General features: G+C 47.2%; 1 protein-coding gene across 7 annotated transcripts in view; it reads right to left on the bottom strand.

Annotated features, from left to right (window-relative positions):
• Positions 1-24,728, bottom strand: part of ZDHHC14 (zDHHC palmitoyltransferase 14) — a 294,720-nt gene that overhangs the window by 130,817 nt on the left and 139,175 nt on the right. For 4 of the 7 annotated variants that reach the window (XM_035297030.3, XM_035297033.3, XM_035297035.3 and 1 more), the window contains exon 2: positions 1,361-1,533. In XM_035297030.3, the coding sequence (XP_035152921.1) occupies positions 1,361-1,533 (173 nt within the window). The remainder of the gene's footprint in view (positions 1-1,360; positions 1,534-24,728) is intronic. The other 3 variants (XM_035297031.3, XM_035297034.3, XM_078370360.1) reach the window with 1 other exon arrangement.

Here is a 24,728-nt window from a genome sequence, read left to right as displayed (position 1 = left end):
CCCCAATGATGTGAGAAGCTGGAAAGAAAATGTTCTGAAACCTGGACACCTGGGTTCTAGGCTCCAGCTCTGCCACCTTCACCCATTTAAGCCCCTCTTGGGGGCTTAGTTTCCTTATTTGTAAAATGGGTATAATAATAAAGTTTTCCTTACAAGGTGGCTTAGATGTGAAAAAACACAGCAATGGCCATGAATGGGCCTGACAAACGATGAAAGCGCTATAGAATGTGGGTCTTGAAATTATGCACTAGCATGTCTGTTTTGGAATCCCACAATGCAGGGGCTAAGAAAGAGACTGTCCGCCCACTGCTGCTTCTTCCTCTCCCTCTTTCCTACCTCAGGACACAAGACAGCTGCAGTCTAGCAGACGACACCACACACTCCACACACTCCCATTTCACTGTTCCCTTCCCAGGCAGCAGGGATGAAGGATGAAGGCAGATGTTAAGAGAAGGGCAAAGCTGTGCTTCAGTGCTTGAGAAATGGGAGGACCAGAATAGGCACTTTTTAGCAAGATCCACAGCTCTATCTTCTAACACTGTAGTCAGGGAGCTCCCTCCAGCTTTAGTGGAGGCTGCAAAGGAAAGTCCATAGAATAGGAAGAATTCTAGGAGAGCAATATCTCTGCCAAGTGTAAACGTATGTTCACACCAAGTCATCACAGCCCCTCTGCCATGCTTGTGAAATTTACCAAAGCATCACAGCAAAGCTACACATTCACCATTACAAACTTTTAAGAGCAAAAAAAAAAAAAAAAGAAAAAAAACTTTAAAACTTCGTTGTGTAAGGGATTAGGATCTGTTTTAATATCTTCAAAATGGGCCGTAATAAACTTTTTAGTATGGGTTTTAATATCTAAGCAAAAATAAAGCTGTTTATCTCAATACATATCACAGATACATGTTGATTATACCTAAATAAAGGAAATTCTCAATCCTAGGCTGGATAGACAAGAAAGCAGTCTAAGATGTAACTTTTCTAGATTTATATCATGGAAACTGGTCATGCTCCAATGACTGCAAAAGGGAAAAAGAGCAGCAACCTACAACTCTAGATCTTTCGGGATGAATGCTGCTTAGTAGAACAGAAGTGAACACGTGGGTTTCAAAGAAACATCAGAAGCACAGCTCACAGGGGATGCTTTGCTCTGCTGGTCCAGCAGTCCTGCCTCCAGGGCACCTGTCCCTCCAGCCTTACATCCCACTTCTTCTGCAGGTCATCCTGCCCCGGTAGTGAACTAAGGAATTCTGACTCCCAGACTCCTTCCTTCCCAGCGTCAGCCCCTCCTGCATGGCCCTCGGCCTGCCTTCCCCACTGTGGCTGGGCCTCGGGAGGGAAGTGACCAGAGGCCAGGGCAGACCTTCAGTGTTACCTATTTGCCTTTCCAGGTCAGCGGCTTCATCAGGCGTGGCCCGTGGGAGGACTCCAGGGTCGCTGAAGCTGGTGCGGAGCAGGGTCCCCATCACAAAGAAGAACAGGATGCCAGCGACTGCAGGGATGGCAGGGGTGATTTTCACCGCCAGGTACGGACAGCTACCAACCGGATGGACATGCGGGGAGAAGGGGAAGAGAGGAAATACAATGTCAGGAATCAACAGGAAGCAGTCTTCACTTTCTAAGAAGCCAAAAGCTTATTTGGAGGAGAGAAATTGGTTTCCACTAAAAAATTCATCCCCTTTTATCGCTGTGAAAGATTTATGTTTGGGGAGTTCTGCAGTTCTCTCTCACGGACAGTTGAACCCCCACTTCCTAGCACAACAGCGCAAGCCCTCTGCTCTCACAGGAAGACGCTGGCAGAAGAATGAAAATTAGTGCAGCTTGTATAATCAGCCTAAGACACACAGAGCTTGTATAAATATACACATGTCCTCTGAGCTATAAACACAGTTCATGAGCCTATGAGATACCCTCACCCTCCCCTGGAATTACATAATAGAAGAAGACACCAATTTAGAATGATCTTCATGAGAGCCGGCCTTTCCCACTTGGGTCAAACAACTCAAGGACTTTCAGCTAGCACCAAATGCTGAGGACTGTACACCCACTTTCAAAGGGCAAGAAACCAATTTTCTGTGTTTTGCAGGTAATCTATTCCCAAGTGAATGAGCTATGAAAATGGACTTGCAGGCAAGTTTCTGAAGACGATTTAAGGGATTTCAGCAGCTGCAATAGAATCATCTCGTGCTTTTCCAGAGGGCCTCTGAGCTACCAACGGCCAAATAGCGCCCAACTCCTAATTCAATCTCTTCACTGCTGTCAGTCTGACAAGCTGACATGAAGCAGGGGCTGTTGTGAGTCAGGGAGAGGTGCCACTGGGACAGACTAAACTCTGCATGAGGCCAGCCTTGGAAGTAGCGCCTGACATTTGGCCTCTGATCTGGGTATTCCGGAGCCTGGGTGGTTCTTGCCATGGCTCCTGGATGCAGTCAGATGCCTGGGCCTTAAGAGAAGGATGGGATCTGCAGGGACCACAGTCAGTCCACTGTCACCACATTAAATAACATCACACGCATTGGGGAACGTGACGTGGAATTGTGGAATGAGAGCATCTCGCATGGAAAGCAATGCTATGTGGCCCACCTCATCAGAAGAAAGCATGGCAAAGCTCAGCTCTGCTCAAGACTGGGAAGCAGACAGGGATCTTGGTCATGAAGCCCTGGGAACCAGCACCCCACTGCTGTGCAGGTCTCGATGGGTAGCAAAGGGATGCTGGCACAAGTCTGAGACTTGAGAGCCACAAGCCGTGATCCCCTTTGCTGAGATAAGTGATACAACATTAGCATGCCAGCCTGCAAGAGGCCTGCAGACATAGACACAGCTTCCTGGAACCATTGCTGACGTTGACAATGTGTACCGTGGTTGTGCAAGAGTTTCCTCGCAGGAGGAGATGTACAGAGCAGTATTTAGAAATCAAGTGTCATGATGCGTGCAGCTTTTTCTGACCTCCCAAACAGTTCAGAAAAAATACTGTCTAGACAGAGCAAATGGGATAAAGTGTTAGCAGTACATGAATCTGGGTTAAGGGTAAAGGGACGCTCTTTGTACTACTCTTATTCTTGCTACTTTTCTGTAAGTTTGAAATTATTTAAAAATAAAAAGTTAAAAAAAGAAACACAGTCTATATTGAAGGCATGAAATTACCCTGGTATGAAATAATAGATGTGTATGTGTATATAAACATATATAGCACATATATATATGTGTGTGTGTGCTATATATATACATAAACCCTGAATACATATAATTTTAGTCAAAAATAATCTACTTTAGTGGGGTTTTTGTGTGTGTGTGTGTGTTACAAAATGGTTAGGGAAAAGAGCAAGTGTGTAGAAGAGAATTTTCCAGAAAAACTTAAATTCAGAATTCAACATAGTTTGAACAATGGCAGTGAATAAAAGAAGCCCACGTTTTCCCCCTTTTTCAAGGTTGACAGATTTGAATAAGATGTTGGCACAGCAAAGCCAGCTTCAGCAAGGGCCCAGCTGGACGATGTGAACCGACAGACCTGGTTAGGAGACAGTGCTCCACCTCGGGTGTTGACAGCTGTGATTTGACTCTAAGGAGCTTCTCCAAGGATGGCTACTTCTGAGTGGCCGGAACTGCCATGAAGGTGACTTAGTGGAGCTTAGACTTTGGTGCGCTGCTGTTTTCCTTTTCAGGTCTGAAAGGCAGCTTGGCTGACCTCTAAGTCTACCTGCTCAACGGTGCCAAGGCTGCCCCTTGCTCTTACAGCAGGTTCTAGCATGCCTTGCCCGCCACCGCTCCTGGTCCCAATTGCACTCCCAATGGGACTGGAATCTTCCACAGCTACCTCACTCCTCCAAACTGACGCCTCTGTGGCCTCTCATCACCTCCACCCCGCAACCAGGATGTCCCTGCCACATTCTCACTGCAGAGACAACACATTGTAGATTGTTATCTGCACTTGAACACACACTGATTTATTCAGAGCCATCCCAGGGAAGGAGTCTGGTTGACACGGGGAGGCCCACTGCCTGCCAGGGTCCTCTCTCTGCGCAGTGGGCTGGCACATGCAGAGGAATCAGAGCAGGGATCCCAAGCGCAACTGTTTGTGTCTCCCTGGGAACCCTGCTCCTGCTCCTGTCCCTGCAGGAAATCTCAGGCGGGTCTAATGACTTCTCTGATCATACTATGAAGGTAATAGGAAGTCCTTGTCACTTTAAGTAGAAAACAGCATCATTTAAGTAATAAAAGAGTAATAATCCCAGTGCATAATGGTAACATCTACCTTGATAGGAAGTCAAGCCCTCTCCACTTCCCCAGCCCTCCAGCTGCGGTTTCTGGCCCTTCCATGGTGGAGAAGAAAGCAGGTGGAGTAGAGAGGGAGGCAGGAAAGAGCCTACAGGAAGAGTTCTGTTACAAGGCAACTGCGTGCTCTGGGTCTATCAGATGGTTGAAACTGACTCTGCCTAGACTCGCATTGGCAAGTGCTTTGGAAGCCCTGGGGTAACCTAGGTGCGTGACCCACCTGCATTTTTCTTCCTCCTTCCCTCTTCTTAATAAGCAACAGCCAGCCTTCCTCTCACTCAGGGCCTGCCTTCCACCCTATTTTGCTTTCCAGTCCCTCCTCTCAGAAACCCTCTCTGTCTTCTCTCCCCTGGGGACAGCTCTAGTTATTTATTTATTTATTTATTATGATTTTTTGAGACAGGGTCTCACTCTGTTGCCCAGGCTGGAGTGCAGTAGTATGATCACGGCTCACTGCAGCTTTGAACTCCTGGAGCTCAAGAGATTCTCCCAGCTCAGCCTCCTGAGTAGGTGGGACTACAGTCCTTCACCCTAGGCTGGTCTCAAACTCCTGGGCTCAAGTGATCCTCCTGCCTCAGCCTCCCAAAGTGCTGGGATTACAGGCATGAGCCTCCATGCCCAGCCTAGAACAGTGATTTCATCCCTACCTACCACAATCCTCCTCCTTCAATCTGTCCCAACCACCACTGCCAGCTCCAATCACATGTGTCTCTGCTTAAAAGCCCTCCGTGACCCCACTATTGCTGCCAAATGAAGCTCAACCTCCTTACCTGGTGTCCAAGTCCCCCAGTGACCTTCTCTCCCTCTCTCTCACTGCCCCTTCCTGAATCCCAGCAATGGCCACATCCAACATCTGGGCATCTCAGGCAGGCATGGGCTTTCACCAACCGCTGTGCTGCCTGTCCAGCCCAAGTGTCTGGAACACCCACCCCTCAACATCAGCATGTTGATGCCCCCCAGCTTTCCAGTTCCAGCTCAACACCACTTCCTGAAGAGCCTTCCTAGAGTTTCTGGGCTCACCCCTAAGCAGAGTGATCGCTTCTTTCTCTGTTTTCCTTCGCTCCTCTCCTCGGGGCATGGGGCTATTCGTGGACATGCTCCATGCACCTCACAAGATGAGACTGGACCCTGCTCCTCTTTGTGTCCTTTGTAGCACCTAGTAGGACGTCTCGCATGGTGGAAAATACTACCAGGTTTGATAAATATTTGTTGAGTAGCTGAATGAACAGAATCCATTTAGTGAATTCTACTGTAACATCTGAAAGGGGAGGAAAGTCAACTCACCCATACCCTCAGCAACCATGGACCTGCCCTAGAACTTTTCAACTCTTGTCAGCTTGCTAGGTCCAGTAACTTCCTTCAGACAGATGCTAAGGTCTGGTCCCTTCCATGAGGCTCCCTCGGCTGAGAGGAGAGGAAATTCCTGAGCATGCTGAGCTGAGTGGGCCTCACGGTCACCTTCTGTGGGCATTGGCTGGAACCTGAAGCCCCATATGTTGGTGTAACTCTGTACAATGAATGCTAGGTGCTCTGTGACCATTCCGTTCCACCAGCCTCTATGTGTGACAGAGGATAGTGCTGAGTTTGTCCTAGAAATCCTCAGCAACTCCCTTTTTATAATAGCAGCAGAATTCCAACCCTAACAAAACAATGAGGTCAGGGCTACTGAGACACCTTCAAACTGCTGCTCAGAAAAAGCAGAGAGCATCTGTAGTCCTTGTGGTAAAGACAAGGCAATAAGCAGACCCTGTCCACGACGCTGAATGTTGATCTCCTGAAGGCGGTGAGACCGATGGGACATCTCAGTCGACCCACAGACTGGCATGGCTTCACAGCTGAAGGAAGCGCTGTGCACAGTACGGCAAATTCTTAGCCTGAGCTCAGAGGACTTGAAAATGACTCCTTCATGTTTCTGAGCAACTGTGGATGGGATCTCCAATGCTGAGTGCCATCTGTGTTGAGGAAGACTCCATCCCTGAGGGCCTGGATTTGATACAAGATGATGAGGCAGCTGCCAAGGATATAAACACCAAATGGAATCCTATTTCTGTCTCAAGAATTGTGACCTACATACAACTCAGGGCAGTGTAGCAAACAGGCCACAGGCCTCTTAGTCTTCATAAAGCTGAATTGGAAAGTGACAGAGGGAAAAAATAAGAATCTGAAAGCATGCGTCTTCATAACATAAAAGAAATTGGCTAATTTAGCACAAGATGTGAAAATGATGAGAAGCCTTTACAGAGCTCTCCCCTCTCCAATCACAAACATCAGCAAGAGCTGTTTGATTTCGGATATGATGATAAATACCTACGCACAAACTGTCAATGCATGTACATATGAGGTACGGAAATCCATTCTGTACATATGAGGTACGGAAATCCATTCTGTACATATGAGGTACGAAAATTCATTCCAGGTAATAATTAGAAATCATAGCACTGCCAAAGGAGTGTCTGGAATTTTTCAGTTCTAGCAACCTTTTTGAATCTTTAGTAAAAATTGTTTTTGTGCTTTGATGTTTAGACATGAAAAGCGGAACTGTTTTCTGGCACCGTATCATCTTCAGACCATGCAATCGGTGTATTTGGTCATTAAAAAGATGGACGGATGGAAAGAGAGAGAGATAAAATCATTTTAGCATCAAACAGATACTGACAGCTCAGAACCAACACTATCATTCATTCTGTATTCATGTTTACAGAATGGCTTACAGGTTAGAATATCAATAAGATAAAGCTGATTCCTTGAACAAAACCCCTAAGACTAAATTAATTTCTTAAAAATTTGGAGAGGAAATGTGGATTTCATTATTGGGTAGTTAGGTCTGGTCTCTCTGTTTTCCAGAGGACATTCTATGGGAGAAGATTAACTTCTAAACTAAACAAAACAATATTAATAAGATATAGCAAAGCCATTAAAACCAAGAGCCCTTTGGAACAAGAAGTAGAGAATCTTTTCCCATATCAAAACTATTCAAGTCCTCTTTTGATGTTTTGTCTATAAATGAACACACATTAAAAAAGTTTAATAGCAGCTCATGACTCCTGACTATAGGCTGCATTTGACATTTTTGGTCTGTCCTGTACATGTGAAAGTATAAACATGAGAATAACTGTTTTTTAGACATAACAATGAGGCATTTCTATTTATTTATTTGAGATGGAGTCTCGCTCTGTCGTCAGGCTGGAGTGCAGTGGCGCAATCTCGGCTCACTGCAACCTCCGCCTCAGCCTCTCAAGTAGCTGGGATTACAGGCACATGCCACCACACCCATCTAATATTTTTGTATTTTTAGTAGAGATGGGGTTTCATTATGTTGGGCAGGCTGGTCTTGAACTCATGACCTCAGGTGATCTTCCAGGCTTGGCCTCCCAAAGTGCTGGGATTTCAGGTGTGAGCCACCGCACCCAGCCGAGCCTGCATTTATTATTACACAGGAAGAGGAAGTGGCCTTGCTGCATTATTGCGGCACTTCAATTCAGGGAGTTCCTATTTTGCAGAAATCAAAGTAACCTAGCATTTTAAATTTCTGATTCTTGATTGCAAAGCATTTCAATAATAAGTAGTTAAGGCAAACAATCATAAATGAAATAACCTGAGCCAATGACTCACACATCTGAAATAATAACAGAGTAGCATTGTGAGAAATGGAGGTTTTCAGGGTTGCAATAAAAATGACCCTTTTTCCTTTTCACATGAGGCACTGCAAAACAAACGTACTTTTCACTTACAGGCAGGAACATAAGCCCCATTCATTTTGTGATTTGCTCCTTAATCACATACTTAGAAATAAGTCTGCCGCAACAAGGCCAGATGAGCACATTACTTAGAGACAAATAGAGAAAAAAAAGAGATTCGGAAATCATACCCACTCTCAACTCTAGAATAGGAAAAACCAAACCGATGTCTTCATTAAACTCTCAAGACTGACGTTCCCCTACAATATCACAATGTCAGGACCCCGTGCCTGGAAAGCCCTTGGTGAGTCACTGTGTTAATGACCCCAGATGCACACCGCCAGGAGTCTATGCCTGCCTGTACCAAAGGAGGGAATGTAAGTCAGTGAGCCCAGGGACGAACACGGAAAATATGAGCAAAGCAAGCTGGAAGGAAAAGCGCATACCCAGAAGCACGGAGGTGACGTGGGGCTCCACATAGCCATTTGTAGACTACAGAGGTGACATTCAGTTTCATCAAAGCTCAACAGCTCGTTTTTACACCCGTCTCTCTGTATACCTTTGTCGCATGAGAACGGAGGCTTTCTGGCTTGCTAAGGGAGGAGGAAGGTGAAGGTCACCCTCCCAAGGTGAGGAACACCACTTAGGAAATTTGGTTTTTCCCTGCAGGCCTTCGGGCTAGATGCAGAGTTAGACAGGGACGTCTCTAAATACAGCACAGTCTCGCCTTGAACTTGCAGAGTTCCCGAGTGAGGAGAGGGGCTCCAGGCTCCAAGCACTTCTGTGAACGGAGAGCTGAGGAGGGGAGAAGAGGATAGTGCTCTCTTCCGCCCACCCGTGTGGCCCAAACACTCTCCGAGTGTGTGAGACAGAGTTAGCGACCTTATTCTTTTTTAAAAAATATATATTTTATTGCATTTTAGGTTTTGGGGTACATGTGAAGAACATGCAAGATTGTTGCATAGGTACATACATGGCAATGTGGTTTGCTGCCTTCCTCCCCATCACCTATATCTGGCATTTCTCCCCATTAACTCAGGGCCTCCCAGATCACCCAAACAGATCTACTTATAGATACAGAACCTGGGAATCTGTAGCTTTAAAATACAGGCTTCAAATCACAGTGTGTGAACTGTCCAATTTACCCATCTACTATTGAGAATTTACAAGAGCTTACTCGTGAATATTGTGGTGCATCAACATTTTTGCCACGTGATTCTGAGTTGGATTTAATATTCCAGGAAGAGGCTGGGAGTGCCTAGAATCCCAATGCTTTGGGAGGCCGAGGTGGGCAGATTGCTTGAGCTAAGGAGTTTGAGACAGACCAGCCTGGGCAACATGATGAAACCCCGTCTCTACAAAAAAACACAAAAACTAGCTAGGTGTGGTAGCATGTGTCTGTAGTCCCAACTACTTCGGAGGCTGATGTGGGAGGTTGGCTTGAGTCTGGGAGGCTGAGGCTGTAGTGAGCCAAGACCATGCCACTGCACTCCAGCCAGACCCTGTCTCAAAAAAAAAAAAAAAAAAAAAAAAGAAAAGAAATAAAACTATCCAGCACTTTGGGAGGCTGCGGCGGGTGGATCATGAGGTCAAGAGACTGAGACCATCCTGGTCAACATGGTGAAACCCCGTCTCTACTAAAAATACAAAAAATTAGCTGGGTATGGTGGTGCGTGCCTGTAATCCCAGCTACTCAGGAGGCTGAGGCGGGAGAATTGCCTGAACCCAGGAGGCGGAGGTTGCGGTGAGCCCTTGCACTCCAGCCTGGGTAACAAGAGCGAAACTCAGTCTCAAAAAACAAAACAAACAAAACAAAACAAAACCCTAAACTCTAGAAGCCAGAGGCTTCTGGGTAGCATGTGAATCATAGGAAGGAAAGCCAACACTGCTTTTCCCCAAAAGTTGCTCTTTAACATCCTAATATTACTTGGCACGGCAAGCATATGTCGCAGATTTCCATTAGAGTCCTGGCTTAGGTGAATGTTTTGTCATTTTCAGACCATGTGTGGCCGCTGAACTAACTGGCCAGAGTAACTCCCCCTTGCTTTCTGTGCGTCCTGAAACTGTAAGGCACTGCCAGGGCCAGCCAGGGCCCGCCCGGGAAAGCTCTCCCTAGAGCTGCTGGTGTGTATGCTGGGAAGACCTGCACATTGATAGCGATTTGGGATTTGCCCTGGCGCTAAATATCATTCTAAGGTTTAGCTGCCTCTGACCCTGGCTCATATTTGAAGGGTGTCCATTCTGCCTCCATTCTGGAAACTCCGTCTGGGAAAGTCAGAGCAGGACTTTGGCTCTATTCATAATTCTTGTTTCATCCAATCTAAGGGACCCACATTTTAAGATGTATCATTAAGGGGAAATGTGCCAAATCAGATAATATTCTTTAACCACAAGGGATCTTTATTTCATACTTATTGAAAGAGCTATTATAGACTTAATTAGACACCAATTTAGAAATCATCTATCACTATTGTGCATACATTTAAAATAAACGTGAGTGAACTAAATTGGCCACAGTATTCCTAGAACATCTTCACATGTAGAGCCCGAGGCAGAGGTGTCTGTGTGGGAGGCTTTCCACGCTGCAGCCTCCAGAGGCCGTCAGGGCACTGCCCGGCTCTTCTGCTTCCCCTCGCCTGCACTCCAGCTCAAGCTAGAGCGTGTCCCTCCTCTGCTCAGAACTGAAGCCAGGTACTTGCTGCGGCTACAAAGCCATCTGGCTCCTGTGACCTCTTTGACCTCATCTTCCTCCCTCCTGCTGACCCACTCTACTCTGGGCTTTTGCCTGTGCCTTTCCTCTGCCTGGAACTCCCTCCCTGCAGGGAGCCACAGAGATCCTCCCAGCGTTTGCTCAAATATCACCATCTCTGCAGAACCTTCCCAGACTGTAGTGCATAAGCGTACAGCCTCCAAACTGCAGCCCCCTGAGACCAGGCACCCCTTCCGCCACTGCCCCATCCCCTCCAGGTTTTACTTTTCCCATAGCACTTAGCCCCGCTCAGCATACTATTCACATATGTACTTGCCTGCTTACTGTCTGACCCCTACTCGGAAAAAGCTCCATGCAATGAGGAAGTGCATCTGCCTGGTTCACAGATGTAACCCCCAGTGCTTAGAATTCGGTCTAGCACATGGTCGACCTTCAGTAACTATTTGTTAAAAGAAATGAAGAGACATCTTAAAAAACACAGGATACAAAGTACAGTCGAGATGATCAAATTTGTTTCACACGCGTTTATCTTCTTAACTAGAAGAATGTGCCCCTTATCTCATCATCCCTGGTGATTTTGTGCATATGTGCTTCTTGGTGGTTTCCAAATTTTCTTGATTAAAGCACGGCTTATTTTTGTAGTAGAAAAATATGTTATCAAAAATCAATGTATAAGTATTTGTTGAATTAAAAAGAAGAGAGTTGCCAAAATATTAAAATCTGTGCTTTTAAAAACTTGACTATCGATAAAGAAGATGCTTGACAATAACGCACCGTCTCTGTTGGACTGAAAGCTCAGCGGCTGAAGCTCTGGATTTTTGCAAGCTGCCTTACAGTACCTTAATTAGACTGGCTATGTTCCGGGGTAAGGAGGATCCTACATTTGAGAATGCAGAACCCAGGCTACCTCCCATCTCAGCTCTGGTCTGTGTCCAATTTCTAAGAGGAATGTGACTAGAGAAAGTTCCTCTGTCATCCTTGCGGATTTGTCTTTAGCTGGATATTTACAGTGTAGTCCAAGGCCACACATGCGGCCCAGATCCCCTCAGTTCCTGCAAGCACCCTGGAGATCCGGACTCTCAGGAGCTGGTAGACTCCCTTTTCCTTCCCTTGGGTTGAGGGTGGTGCAGAGGTGGCAAGATGGGAAAGGAGGCGTTCAGGAATGAGGAGGAGTCAAATGCTACCCAAATTAAATCTCCTCAACACCAGCAATGTTCATGGAGTTGAACCCAATGCTGGACAGCTCATCAATGAGCACTGTTTGCCAATGAACTGCTCAACAGAGACATTTCCAACAAAATGCGAATTCGTTTAATCATTACATGTTCAAGAAAACCTTGTTGGAAGGAAAACAACCCTGCCTTGTTTCAGACTGCAGACTCAACACCAGTAAGCCTTTCCTCCCATCCTAAGGCCCTGGGATCATCAGGCTCCCTGCTGGGACATGGCCCAGGGGTATGGCTGCTGGTACCACCAAGAGCCCCCCGCTGTACCTGTGCCTGCTCCTCCCCCCACCCCCAGCAGCCCCTTTCCTAGTGCTCCCATGGCCAACAGCCCCACACTGGGGCTTTCACTGCTCAGCCAGGGTGGGCAGGCAGTGAGCACAGCTTTACCCATGACTGGGGCCTCTGCCAGGGAGCTGGCATCCCCACACCCATCCTGCAGAACAAGGCCAGGCCCTCTGGGCTGGTCATACCGCACAAAGTCCAGATGTTACTGCTACGGAAAGGGTCTTTGGTGTTACGAAGATGAAATAACTCAGGGCCTCTGGGACAACGGCACATGTGAGTCTTGAAAAGTTTCTCCAGAGCTGGAAAACAAGTCTACGAGTGCTGTGGACACAAGACATTACTACGTCTCCTTCACGCCTCCATTCAGGCACTCTGCACACATTCACTGGGCACATGCCACCTGCCAGCACACTGCGCCGTGTACTAGGAAAGCAGGATGGAGACCAGACCCTGGCTTTCTGGCTGTTCACGTTCCAGTAGTGGGGGGATGGGGGAAATTAGCACACTTCAAACAAAGAGCAAGTTTGGACACACAGGTGCTGAGGAACCAGATCAGTGGGCTGGGGGTCAGGGGTGCTGGTGAAGCCTTTCTGGAGGGGGTGTCAGGGGCAGGAGTGATAGAAGTGAGACCTGCAGAGAGGAAGGGTGTTGGCAAGGACAGGGAGCCCCAGACCCGTCCCTAATGTTTCCAGGCTTCCCTCGGTCAGTGAACCGAGTGACCGGCCCCTCCCTGGGCTGGACTCTGGAATAGCAAGTCTGGGGGGCAGGGGCACTGTAGGCTTAGTCACTGTGGCATCCCCAGGCCTCACTCACAGCCACCCAAGAGGCGCTCGGCAAATATTTGCTGAATTGAACATAGTAGAATCATCGGAGCAGACCCAAGACATCTGGGTCCACGTTTGGGTGGCGAACTGCAAAGTGATGTGTGAGAAGTTCATCATGAGCTTGAAGCAGTGGAAGACTCCGCGAGGGACCGGAGCAGACCCCACTTCTGTGTGCTCCAGCCTCTGCTGACAGTGCTCCTCCAGGGTGAAGCGCCCACTCCCGGGGGAGGAAAAGGGCCACCTTCTTCCTTTTGCAAAGGAGGAAGAATTACTGAGTACGTTTTGATTTAGTGTTTCCCTGAGAGCGAAGAGGAATTAAAGACTGCTTTTTTATCCTCTCCATCATCATAAACCTCATGGAAGTAGATAATACAGGACAGATACAGGTGGGAAATATCCAGCGGTTCAGACAGAGACACGTGTGGGTGCAGAAGGCCAGGCTCTTTCACCCGTAAACTCACAAAACAACATGGTTCCCAATAGCAGAGACATCATAATTTGAAAAACAGTACACAATTATTATGCAAAATGGAAACAGGCGCTTTTGACTAGAAAAGAAAAAGGCTACAAGGGTATTTAAGGAGAAAATGGTTCTATTTCCAAAGAGGAGAGAGAAAACAAAACAAGGTGAACAGCTTAAAGCCCAGGAGCCCTGCGGCACCAAGCTGGAGACTGTCGGGTGAAGACAGCTTCAGAAGCGCGCATTTGGTAGAAAAGCGAACAAAATGAAATTCACTCAAAGTCTTGGATATTGGGTTGCCGTTGGGGGCTGCTGATTCACTTTCCCTTCTTTAAAGGGACAGCACTTAGCATTCATTCACAGATGGTTCCTTTTCCTCACCTAAAACAATGACAGTGGTATCGACTATTATCCCTGGCAAAGTGCCTTTGCATTACAACATGGTGACAGCGTTTTTCAGCTCTGATGTTGGGGAGAGCTCCCACCATGTCATTATCCAGCTCAATGAGAAGACAAGGTCAGAACAAACAGATCCAGAGGGAAGGTCCATCCCTGCTAGACACATAGATGTGGTCACACACTATTTTCTTTTTTCTTTTTAGTTCTAGCTAGACTATTACTGTTTCACACACATGGTTTTCAAAGTACCGGCAGCCAAACAGTGAGACTGCAGGGAGCAAAAGAAGATTCACATTTTCTGACTGAGTACCAACATTGCAGGCAGTTTCACATGTAACATTTCACATAACGTCCACAAAAATGTACACAGCCAGTTGTCTATGACATTGGTATTACAGAGGCCATTTTACAGATGGGGAAACTGAGCTTCATTACTTTGACCGATAAGACTTTAAGAGGTTCATTAATTTGACTGATAAGACTTATAAGAGGTTCATGAATTTGACTGAGCCGGGTTTAGCTAATACATTTCAGAACCAGAAGTCAGTCAGATGTGGCCATCTTGAAAGCCCCTGAGCCCAAGGCACGGTCTCTCAACCGCGCCACAATGAGGCCTACACTCATACACTTTCTTAGTGGAATACGGTAACAGTTGTGCCTGTTTCCCCCTTTTTATAAGGATCTCAATAATCCTCACTAAATGTAATTAAGAACACAGGGAAACTTGAAACTATTCAGCAGGAAGGTGCCTTGTCCAGTCTGGGGAGAAGACAAGCTTGGGAGTCTTGAGTGACAAAGTCTCTCATTGATGGGCTGCCAGCAGTCAGATGAGAGCCTTAGTGATCGAAGGGCAAGAACATTTCTCTTGGGCTCTGCTTCCCAATTCCAGTTGAAGAATAACAAGCTCCGTGCTTTCTACATAACACAGAAACCACGATTCCCAGGGGCCCTGTCAATCAAGCTTGATACTAAATGGTGATGCCTGCTCCTGTTACTGCAAAATACATGTATGCTAACAAAGACCGTTCTGGTTAGTTTCACTTGAATGCTGGAGGATTCTGACCAGTACAAAGCTAAAGCATAAACTTACATTTATGAAAAAAGATAGACTTTCTAAATTCCCAGTTATACCCCAGGAGTAACCTGCTCCCTGTGAAGAGAGGGCGGGGTTGCAGAGACTCCAGAGGCCTCCACTTCCGGAACATCAGTGTGAAACTCTATCTATTGCTCCAGTATCCACTCGTATCCAGCAGGAATGGCAAGGAACCTCGGAAGAGTACAGATGGTAGGGGCTCGGTGAAACTGGAAGGCTGAGTGTGTCTCCTACACGCTAGGAAGTACAAGGATATACTTTCAGTGAAACTCTTTGAACTCATAGGGAGAAAGCTGAAAAATACCATGAGCTGTTGAAGAATTAATGCCTTACTCACTCCAATCCCCAGTCTTCATCTAATTGTGCTTTTCCAAGTATGTTCATCTGTTGCTTAACTTTCATAACATTTCTTTACTTAGGTTTTCTTTAAGTCACACACTTTTGAGATAAACATTTTTTCAGCTCATTTTGAAATAGAACAGAAGGATTCCTGAGGACTTTCCCCTGTCAATCACGACTATTAATTGATTACTAAAAAGCGAAGGGCTTTGGCAAAATAGTGAGCATCAGATCTAGAGAAAAATGGTGGAAATGACCTTAAGGAATGTGGTGGAGAAAGTTCTGGAAAAGGCATATTTAATCAGAGAACACCAAGAGGAATTGAAACAACGGAATTCACGCCTGGCTGGCCTGATGGAATGCTTGGGAGGTGGGACTGCCATGAAAGCTACAATCGCTTAAGTAAGTGCCGCCTTTTTTGAACTTTGTCAAGCGGATGGCAAAGTTGGAGAATCAATGGGAAAGTGTAGAGGGATACAACAGAGAGAAAGAAGGATCAGAAAGCCCCTCCTACAGCTACATCCCCCTCCCTCTCAGGCTTGCGCCATACATTGCCCAGTTGACTTGAACATTCAGAATAACTGGAGCCCTAAAGAACTGGCACGTTCTGAGAATGGTCTTTCCATTCCCAGAAACAACTTCCTGAGAGCCTGTTACATGGCGCCAGAAAAACACTGCTTCATGTTTTAAGCCCTTGTGAAACTTGAGGTAAAAATGCAGAGGTCCACCAAGCAAGGCCACAGAAAAACAGCTTGAAAATGCTCTAGCAGAGCCTACAGACTCAGTGGCAAAACCTCGTGACTGTAGTGTGTACTCTGGGAAGTTCTGGAAGCTTCCACCAGAAGTTTCCATCAGTTGAGGTTCTGACTCTTACTCTCCCCTGGGTGGAGAGTCTGAGGCTGCATGGTGCAAGATGAAAGACTTCAATATTGTCTGACTGTAAGAGCAAGCTCTGAAAAATACTTTTTTTTGAAGGGGAGATTCTTGAGTGGGACATCTGGGTGGGAAGACAGGAAAACAGGTCAGTTGAGCAAAGGAATATGAACTGTTCCTGTTCTCCACATGAGCTGAGAATGCAGCCTCTCCTTCAGAGGAGAAACAGGAGCTGGGGAGCTCCTGGAGTTGATGGGAGGTGCCGCAAGTCTGGTAGGAGCTGGGGGCACTGATGCAGCTATGGTCCCCCAGCTGATGTAACCTGTTTTGAGGCACCAGTTGCAGGGTGGCTCAGCTGAGGGTCACCAGCTTGCAGCGACAGGAGAGGACGTTGGCCTTACCTACAGCCACGGTCTTCACCTGGAGGCTATCGTTTCACACTGTGTGGGAGGATCCTTAGATTCTCAAAGGGGTTCCCGACCCCAATAGTACTATGAAATACTACTCTTAGGAGGGGAGATAGGTACCCAGGTACCTATTCAGGAGCACACGGTGGGACAGCCAGTAAAAGTGCTGCCCAAAGTCCCTCAGGGCTCCCAGCTGCCATCCATTGCCCCAGCCCCTCTCCCCGCATCCCCAGAACCCCTCTCTGTGATCCAGCAAATAAAAATCAGCATCTACCCAGGATCTATCCTGGTACCCGAGCCCTGTGCACACGTGTCAGTCGATTTAGAGAAGACGGGTTCCCACAGTCGCTGAAGTAGGCAGGAGCACAGAGGACACCCTGAGACTAGCACAGACGTAGGAGCAGGTAGGGAAGCCCCCTCCTCACCCACAAGCTTGAGGGTGGGCAAGACTCTCAAATGCTGAAGACACTCTGTGTGAAAGAGAAAAACAGCCCAAAGGCAAAATGGGAGAGTGAGAAGAAAGTTCTGGAAGAGATGAAGGAGGGGTACTATCCTATTGCCAGTTTTATCTGGAGTCTACAGAACTTTACCTTGTGAAGACCGAGTAGACCAACGTTGAAAACAAGAACCTGACTCACTTCCATACCAGAATAATCTGGGAGATGGGACAGAGGCCACCAGAAGAGGGTGGTGGTGGTGTCGTGGGAAGGCCTTAGGCACTGGGAGTGGACCGTGGGCAGCAGGTCACTTACTTCATAGGCCTGGGAAAGTCCCTTATTCTGAGTCTTCATTTCAACATGTGTTAAGTTGGAATACCGTCAATTATAGGTCATGATAGTCTTATTGCGGTGTTAGTTTGAGAATTGATGAGTTAGCACCAGGGAGACCCTTAGCAAAGCCTCTAGGTAGGCATGAGATAGTTCATAAATGGTATTTCCTTCCTGCTAGGGGAGCCAGTCTTGCACTCACCTGGATTTCTGGCAACCCCCACACTTCCCTGCTGTTCCTTGTTTGGGTTTAGTCCGTGGATTTCCCTGCAGTTTAAAGTAAATGTTTATGAGAGTTCTTTGTTTGGTTCAGAGTTCAGTGGAGTAGGAAGAAGTTGGCTTCAAAGCTCAGAGAAGCATTCAGGCGGAAGAGTGATCGCTCTATCCTGGAAGAGAGTGCAGGCCAGGCAATTCCTGAAAAGTCCATGAAAGAGAGAAGTCTGGTGGGGAAAGCGGAAGCAGCTGGAAGAGAGTAGCTAGCCCTGTGGTTTAACGGTAGGAAGCCCCATCCCCTCAAAGGCACCCAGCAGCAGTGGGACAGGAGGGCACAATGTTTCCAGGCCTTCTGATGCCCAGAATCATTTTAAATGAGGCCCTGCAGGGAAAAGTCACACCACAGTACAGTAGGGAGCCTGATGGACGGTTCCAGTGATCCCTCCTCCTGGTTTTCACACTCACCTTGCCTGGGGGCTGGGCCTATTGACTTGCTTCTAGAAAATGGTCAATGTGATGGGGTGTCACTTGCAAGATTAGGTTACAAAAAAGACTGTAACTTCTGTCTTGCTCCCTGCCTCTGGAGCTCTCATTGCCCCCTGGGAGGGAAGCCAGCTGCCACACTGTAAACAGCCCAGTGGAGGCCGGGTGCAGTGGCTCAGGCCTGCAATCCCAGCAGATTGAGAGGCAGAGGGAAGGGGATCACTGGAGCCCAGGAGTTTAAGACCAGTCTGGGCAAGACGGCAAGACCCTGCTTCTACAAAAAAAACAAAAAAACAAACAAAAAAAACCTTAAAAATTAGCTGGCCATGGAGGCACACGCCTTAGTCCCAGCTCTTCAGGAGGCTGAGGTAGGAGGATTGCTTGAAACTGGGAGTTGAAGGTTGAAGTGAGCTGTGATCATGGCCCTGCACTCCAGCCTGGGTGAGAGGGTGAGACTCTATCTCAAAAAACCACAAAATCAACAAAATCCCAGCCCTGTGGAGAGGCTCACATGGCCAGGCTCACAAGCTGAGAGGTGAATCCCCCCTGGGTTCAGTCCTGAGATGATGGCAGCCCCAGCCGTATCTTGATTGCTGGAGTATACTGGTCGATCACGGCTCACTGCAGCCCCCATCTCTTGGGCTCAAGCAATCCTCCCACCTCAGCCTCCTGAATAGCTGGGACTACAGGCATGCACAACTGTCGCTGGCTAATTTTTTTATTTTTTCTTGTGGACTCGAGGTCTAGCTATGTTGCCTAGACTGGTGTCGAACTCCTGGGCCCCAGTGATCCTGCCACTTCCACCACCCAAAGTGTTGGGATTACAGATATGAGCCACTGTGCCCCGCTAGTCTTCTAACAAGTTTAAAGTTTATTCTTTCCCCAATCTGGCTCCACCAACTTGTATGCCCCCATGGTCCGATATTCTTTTGAGTGGCATAAAGAAAGAAGAAATCTGCAAGTCTTTGTGGTGGAGTCTGCAAAGCAGCCGATGAGACCTTCTGATATCCCACCTCCCATGAGAACCATCACCGGGATACACAGAAAGGAAAACAAAAGGTCAATAGCAATGAAGGCTTAAGATAAGAGCTCTTTCATTAATATACTGCGGACGGAGATGAACCGAGAAAGACATTTTTGGATCACACATCACGTATTCAATATACATAAAACAGAACAAAGCAGATGGCTCCTGAAGGGCAGGAAAGGGTCTTAACGGAAGAAAAAATTTAAGTGCCCATCAACTTCACTAATAATCAAAGAAAGAAAATTAAGGGCAGCATTTGTAGATTTACATTGACTAACGCCCCTAGGGCTACAGAGAAAGAGAGAGATCCCATCCACCCTCTTTCTGGTGGGGTATGGAGGTCACTGCAGCCTTCCTAGATGGCTGTCTGGAAATAAGTGCTCAGAGCCAAAGTTTAATGGGAAGAAAGAAAGGAAGAGTGGCAGGAAGATGACAGAGAGGGAGGGAGGGAGGGAAAGAGAGGGAGGAAAGAAGGGAGAGAAGGAGGAAGGGAGGGAGGGAAGAAGACAGGGAGGGAGAGAGGGAGGAGAGAAAAGAAATGAAAGAGAAGAAAAAAAAAAAACTTCTTACAATGAGTAGGCTTTTGAAATAATAAAAAGTCACTTCTTTTTTTTTTTTTGAGATGGAGTTTCGCTGTTGTTACCCAGGCTGGAGTGCAATGGTGTGATCCCGGCTCACCGCAACCTCTGCTTCCTGGGTTCAAGCAATTCTCCTGCCTCAGCCTCCCGAGTACCTGGGACTACAGGCACGCGCCACCATGCCCAGCTAATTTTTGTATTTTTAGTAGAGACGGGGTTTCACCATGTTGACCAGGATGGTCTCGATCTCTTGACCTCGTGATCCACCTGCCTCGGCCTCCCAAAGTGCTGGGATTATAGGCGTGAGCCAGCGCGCCTAGCCAAAAGTCACTTCTTATATGAGTATCATAAAAATTTATAAAAATGGTTCTTGCAGTTTTGGAGACCAGCCCATATCACTAAAAGTCTGACTCCTGTGTTTTCCTTCTCCTGAGCCTGTATTTCCTGTTAGTTATTTTTCTAAGATCATAAAAGTGTGAAACAGAGGGGAAAAAAACAGGGACCACAGGCAAGATTACATTTCCCCCACACTTCATCAAAAAGCTGGTGTGAAAATCAGTGACACAGGGTCAAATCCATGACTGTGAACGCAGATGTACCAGTTTCTCACCAGCATTTACTTTTAATTTGAGATTATGCATCAAGTCTAAACTCTAATTACCTGACGGTAGAATTTCTCAGTTTTAGCTGTGGAAAGCCATTTGTATCTAAGTTTGGCTTTTGACATAATATTCGTATCTAAAAGCGAGGAATGAACACACTGCATGAAACAGATCCAGGAACCTAACACAAAGGCTGCATTGAATGTTCACGGCAATCCTAAGGTATTGCGGTCATTGATGAACGTCATTCAGGGATTTCTCTAAGGTCTTCTCAGTCCTAAGTGAGAAGGGCAAATGCACCACCGCTCTTGCTCATTTTGGATGTCTGGGTAACCAGCTTTGTACTTTTCCCCAAAAAATGCAACTTGTTATGTACTTAGCAATTTTGTAGTATATTTGGATGAGAGACCGTCTCAAATGTTTCTCCTTGAATTGGATGGCCTTAGAGTTTCTAAGCAAGCATTCCTAAACTGTTGATGGGGAAGCCTGATCCAGTCTGTCTAGAAGTCAGAGCTGCTCCTTGGTTCCTAGTAGGAGCCAGATGTGGCTCGAAGCCATGGCCCCACCAGAGGTTTCACAATGAGCACCTTCCTGCCCTGTCGTTGCTGAATTCCGCCTGTCCAGGAAACCGTGCCAGAGCCTCTCCTCACACCAAAGAAGGTGCTACGGTCCTAATGTGTGTGGTCCTCCCTCAAAATTCACCTACCTGCCAATGTGCTGGCATTAAGAAGCGGAACCTTCGGGAGGTGATTATGTTATGAGTGGGGTTCAGGTCCTCGTAAAAGAGGACCAGGCCAGGAGCAATTGTTCATGCCTGTAATCCCAGCACTTTGGGAGGCTGAGGTGGGCGGATCACAAGGTCAGGAGTTTGAGACCAGCCTGGCCAACATGGTGAAACCCTGTCTCTACTAAAAATGCAAAAATCAGCAGGCATTGTGGCGCACGCCTGTCATCCCAGCTACTGGGGAGGCTGAGGTAGGAGAATCACTTGAAACTGGAAGGCGGAGGTTGCAGTGAGTGGAGATCGGGCCACTGAACTCCATCCAGTCTGGGTGAAAGAACAAAACTCCATCTCAAAAAAAAAAAAAAAGGCCTTAAAGAGCTGCTTGGCCTCTTCCGCCATGTGAGGGCACAGCTAGAAGGCGCCATCTTTGAACCAGAAAGTAGGTCCTTGCCAGACACCAAATCTGCCGGCTCCTCCCAGAACTACGGGAAGTAAGTCTCTGTTGTACGTAAGCTACCTACTTTGCTGTAACACCCTGAATGGATGAAGACAGAAGCCTCCTGCACTAAAGCTGACGTGCTGTTTAGAAACCACACAGGCTCTCACTCAAGGCTGCCTCCAGAATTTTTTGAGCCCCTACTGTGTGGCAGCACCATGCTGGAAGACCCAAACTCCAAACAGAGTTGTAACGCCTGACTCCAAACCAGAAAGCGACAAAGAAACTATGGACTCAGTGTGGGCTCCCGACTTTGCCTCCAGCGTCCCTGCTTCTCCATCAATGAAGAAGTGGGACTGGCTGTCCCCGCAGGCCAGGCCAGCTTTCAATAAACAGCCACTGGCCTGCCCTCCCCTAATCACGACACTTTGGTAAACACACAGTGCAGTTACATTTTATGTGGATTTTAATTTATATGCATTTGGAATCACATAATATAAAACTGTTTTTAAAACCTTCATTTTATGTGCAAAAATTCAAATCCCTCTGAATTAATAAAAAATGGTCTAGAACTATAGAATTTCTAACTTGGCAGAAAGTGAACTGTCCCCTCTGCTACACTGCGGCCCTGCTCCCTTCTAATTACTAGGCTACCTTCCCCGGTAAAAGAACAAGTAGCCATTCTTTCTCAGCAATCTATGCCCAACACTTTTGTTTCATGTCTCAGAACACATGTGATTTTGGTGGCTACTGGGTTATTATTTAAATACTTACTACTATTTTCACTTAAAATCCCCCAAAAGACCTTCTATAGACATGGTATGTATGCATTCATTAAGAGGCAGATGCTAGGCTGGTGTGGAAAGCACACTAGAAACTTACAAATTCCAGAAAGCCAGTTAGTATAAAACACTACCATTGTGTATATGTTTTTATGCATTTTTTATGACTTGGCTCAAAACATGCAAAAATATTGTTCAGTGGTTACAGATGTGTGCTTTTGAAAACATACCTCCCTTTCTACGTTTAGTATGTCTTCGGAAACAGCAGTCTCAGATGATGTGCATTTTAAATAATACGAGCTAGCTAGGAAATCAGCTCTGGATAAACTGCGGCAACCAGGTAGTCTATATTTAAACATGAGCCAATGAGACTTAGAAGCCGGGACAGCTGGAGAAGAAAGACCCCGAGGCTGGAAGAGCCAAAAGCACATTGTGGGCGGGACTGGACGGGCAGGACAGCTAGGTCTTCCTGGAGGCCCCTCCCTTGCAGTCCAGATGGGGAAGAGACTGTCCTGAGAGCCAGGGTCCCAGATCAGGACAGGGCTGGGATAGAGTGCAGTGACACGTCTGGAGAGGTGCTCATGGGAGAAGTGAGGGCCTAAATGAGAGACTTTTCTAAAAGGAGCCGTCTTGGATGTTCATAGAAACATTAATTGCCTTTCCACGGATCATTGAAGCAATTAGACAGATCCACTCAGCCTGCAATGTCCTCTCTTCCCTTCAACTCACGCAAAGGGCCACCTACTCCAAGAAGTCTGTCCTGAGTGACATTCCCAGGCTCCTGAATGCCCGCTCATGGCCAGCAGAGCGTTCTTGGCAGGCACTTCACTTCCCCTGCACTGCAATTCCTGGCGTTCCCATTTCTCTCTAATCGGGACCCTTTGACTTCCTTGGGGCAGGGGCGGGGAGGTTAGCATTTATCCTTAGGACCTAGCCGAGCTGTGGGCTCCTATCAGATGCTCAGGAGATGTTTGATTAATGGAAAAAAAAAATAAATCCTTTTGTTTTGCAGAGGAAGAGCTGAGAGGGGAAGTCACTTTTGCCTTGGACCACACAGCTCTTGAGGGGCAGAGCTAAGACTGGAATTCAAGATCCTGGCTGCAAGGCTCTGCCCGCTGGTGACCCAGGATGCTGGCGTTCTGAACCTTGAGAGGATGTGTCTAAGTGCTTCAGTGATCCATGGAAAGGCGATTAATGTTTCTATGAACATCCAAGATGGCCCCTTTTAGAAAAGTCTCTCATTTAGACCCTCACTTCTCCCATGAGCTCGTCTCTCTGGGCAAGTCAATGCAAGCCGCCCACCACAGTCCCTGGGCATCCCGAGCTAAGGCTGCCAGGGAGGAAAGCCTCTCTTTTCTGGCCAGGCAATGCCCTACTTCCATCAGTATGTGGCAAAACAGACATTATTCCTGGCAACTGCTTCATAGGAAAAAATAAAATAAAAATAAATATTCAGCTTTACTTATTTCTCTGCTTCCAGTTTGAAGTAAAGACACTATCGTAGTTTTAATATCAAGATTTGGAAAATCTGTAAAAACAAAACTTAAATTTAGCTGCTGCTTTGCAGTTGGATTCTTTAGACATCAGGAAAATCCTGAACAACTCCCTTCATCTATGTTTCCGAGATCACTGAAGTTCCTGTTGCTCACCTGAGCCCATGAGCCATGAGTCAGCCCTCATAACGCTGGGTTGACAACAGGGAAAATGGCAGAGGTGTACAGATACAGGTAACAGGGGCAGCTGTCAGCTGGCTCTCCTCCCCAAGTCCTCACCACTGACAGCTCCCCTCTCTCGGCCGGCCGCTGGATTGTAGCGTTTGTGTGCCCCACATGAAGAGAGGATCTCAAGCCACATGTGACTGTCAAGACCACACCCCTCACAAGAAAGTGCTGGAGAAATAACCATCAAAGCCAGTCCAGGGCAGCGGGGAAGCCACCGATGCGAGCTCTCTCTGGCTTCCATCCAAGGTTCCAGGAAGTAAACGCTGAGACGGATTCTAAATCACCAAAGCAGGGTCACATGAAAGGTGGGCACCGTTTCACAACTAGGGTGAGTTGGGAGGGAGGGTGGGAGAGGCAGGGACAGGTGAGCTGAGCCCCATCCGCTGGTGCACCCAGGCAGGTGGGTGTCACCTACAGACAGAGGCCAGTACACTAACAACTGGATGGTGATTCGCTCCTCTGTCCTCTGTTCGTTTTAACTTGTTACTTATATTAGCTTTTTGGCCCTTTCTTCCACCATACACTGAGTCTGGCAACTACACATCGTCCCAGATTGTTTGTAAAGAGCCTCCCTCCCGCCCTCACACTATTCCGCATTACTCATGAGGAGTTCAGTGACCCCACGTGGTCCTCCTGAGACCTCAGTCCGTGCCAGTGAGCTACTGCCCATCCGGGATCACCTGCTGGAATCCACAGTGAACCTAATGGCAGATCCGTCAGTGTGGCTTGCGGAAGATCTAGCGGGAGCCAATTCCTTCACAGTTAATGATTCCTTAGAGTTGAAGCACACAGAATAGAAAGAAAAGCAACCGCAGGTGGGTGGTCTTTGTTCT

This window comes from Callithrix jacchus, chromosome 4, assembly GCF_049354715.1.
Source record: "Callithrix jacchus isolate 240 chromosome 4, calJac240_pri, whole genome shotgun sequence".
NCBI classification, from domain to species: Eukaryota; Metazoa; Chordata; class Mammalia; order Primates; family Cebidae; genus Callithrix; species Callithrix jacchus.
This window is presented reverse-complemented; position numbering and strand designations above follow the sequence as displayed.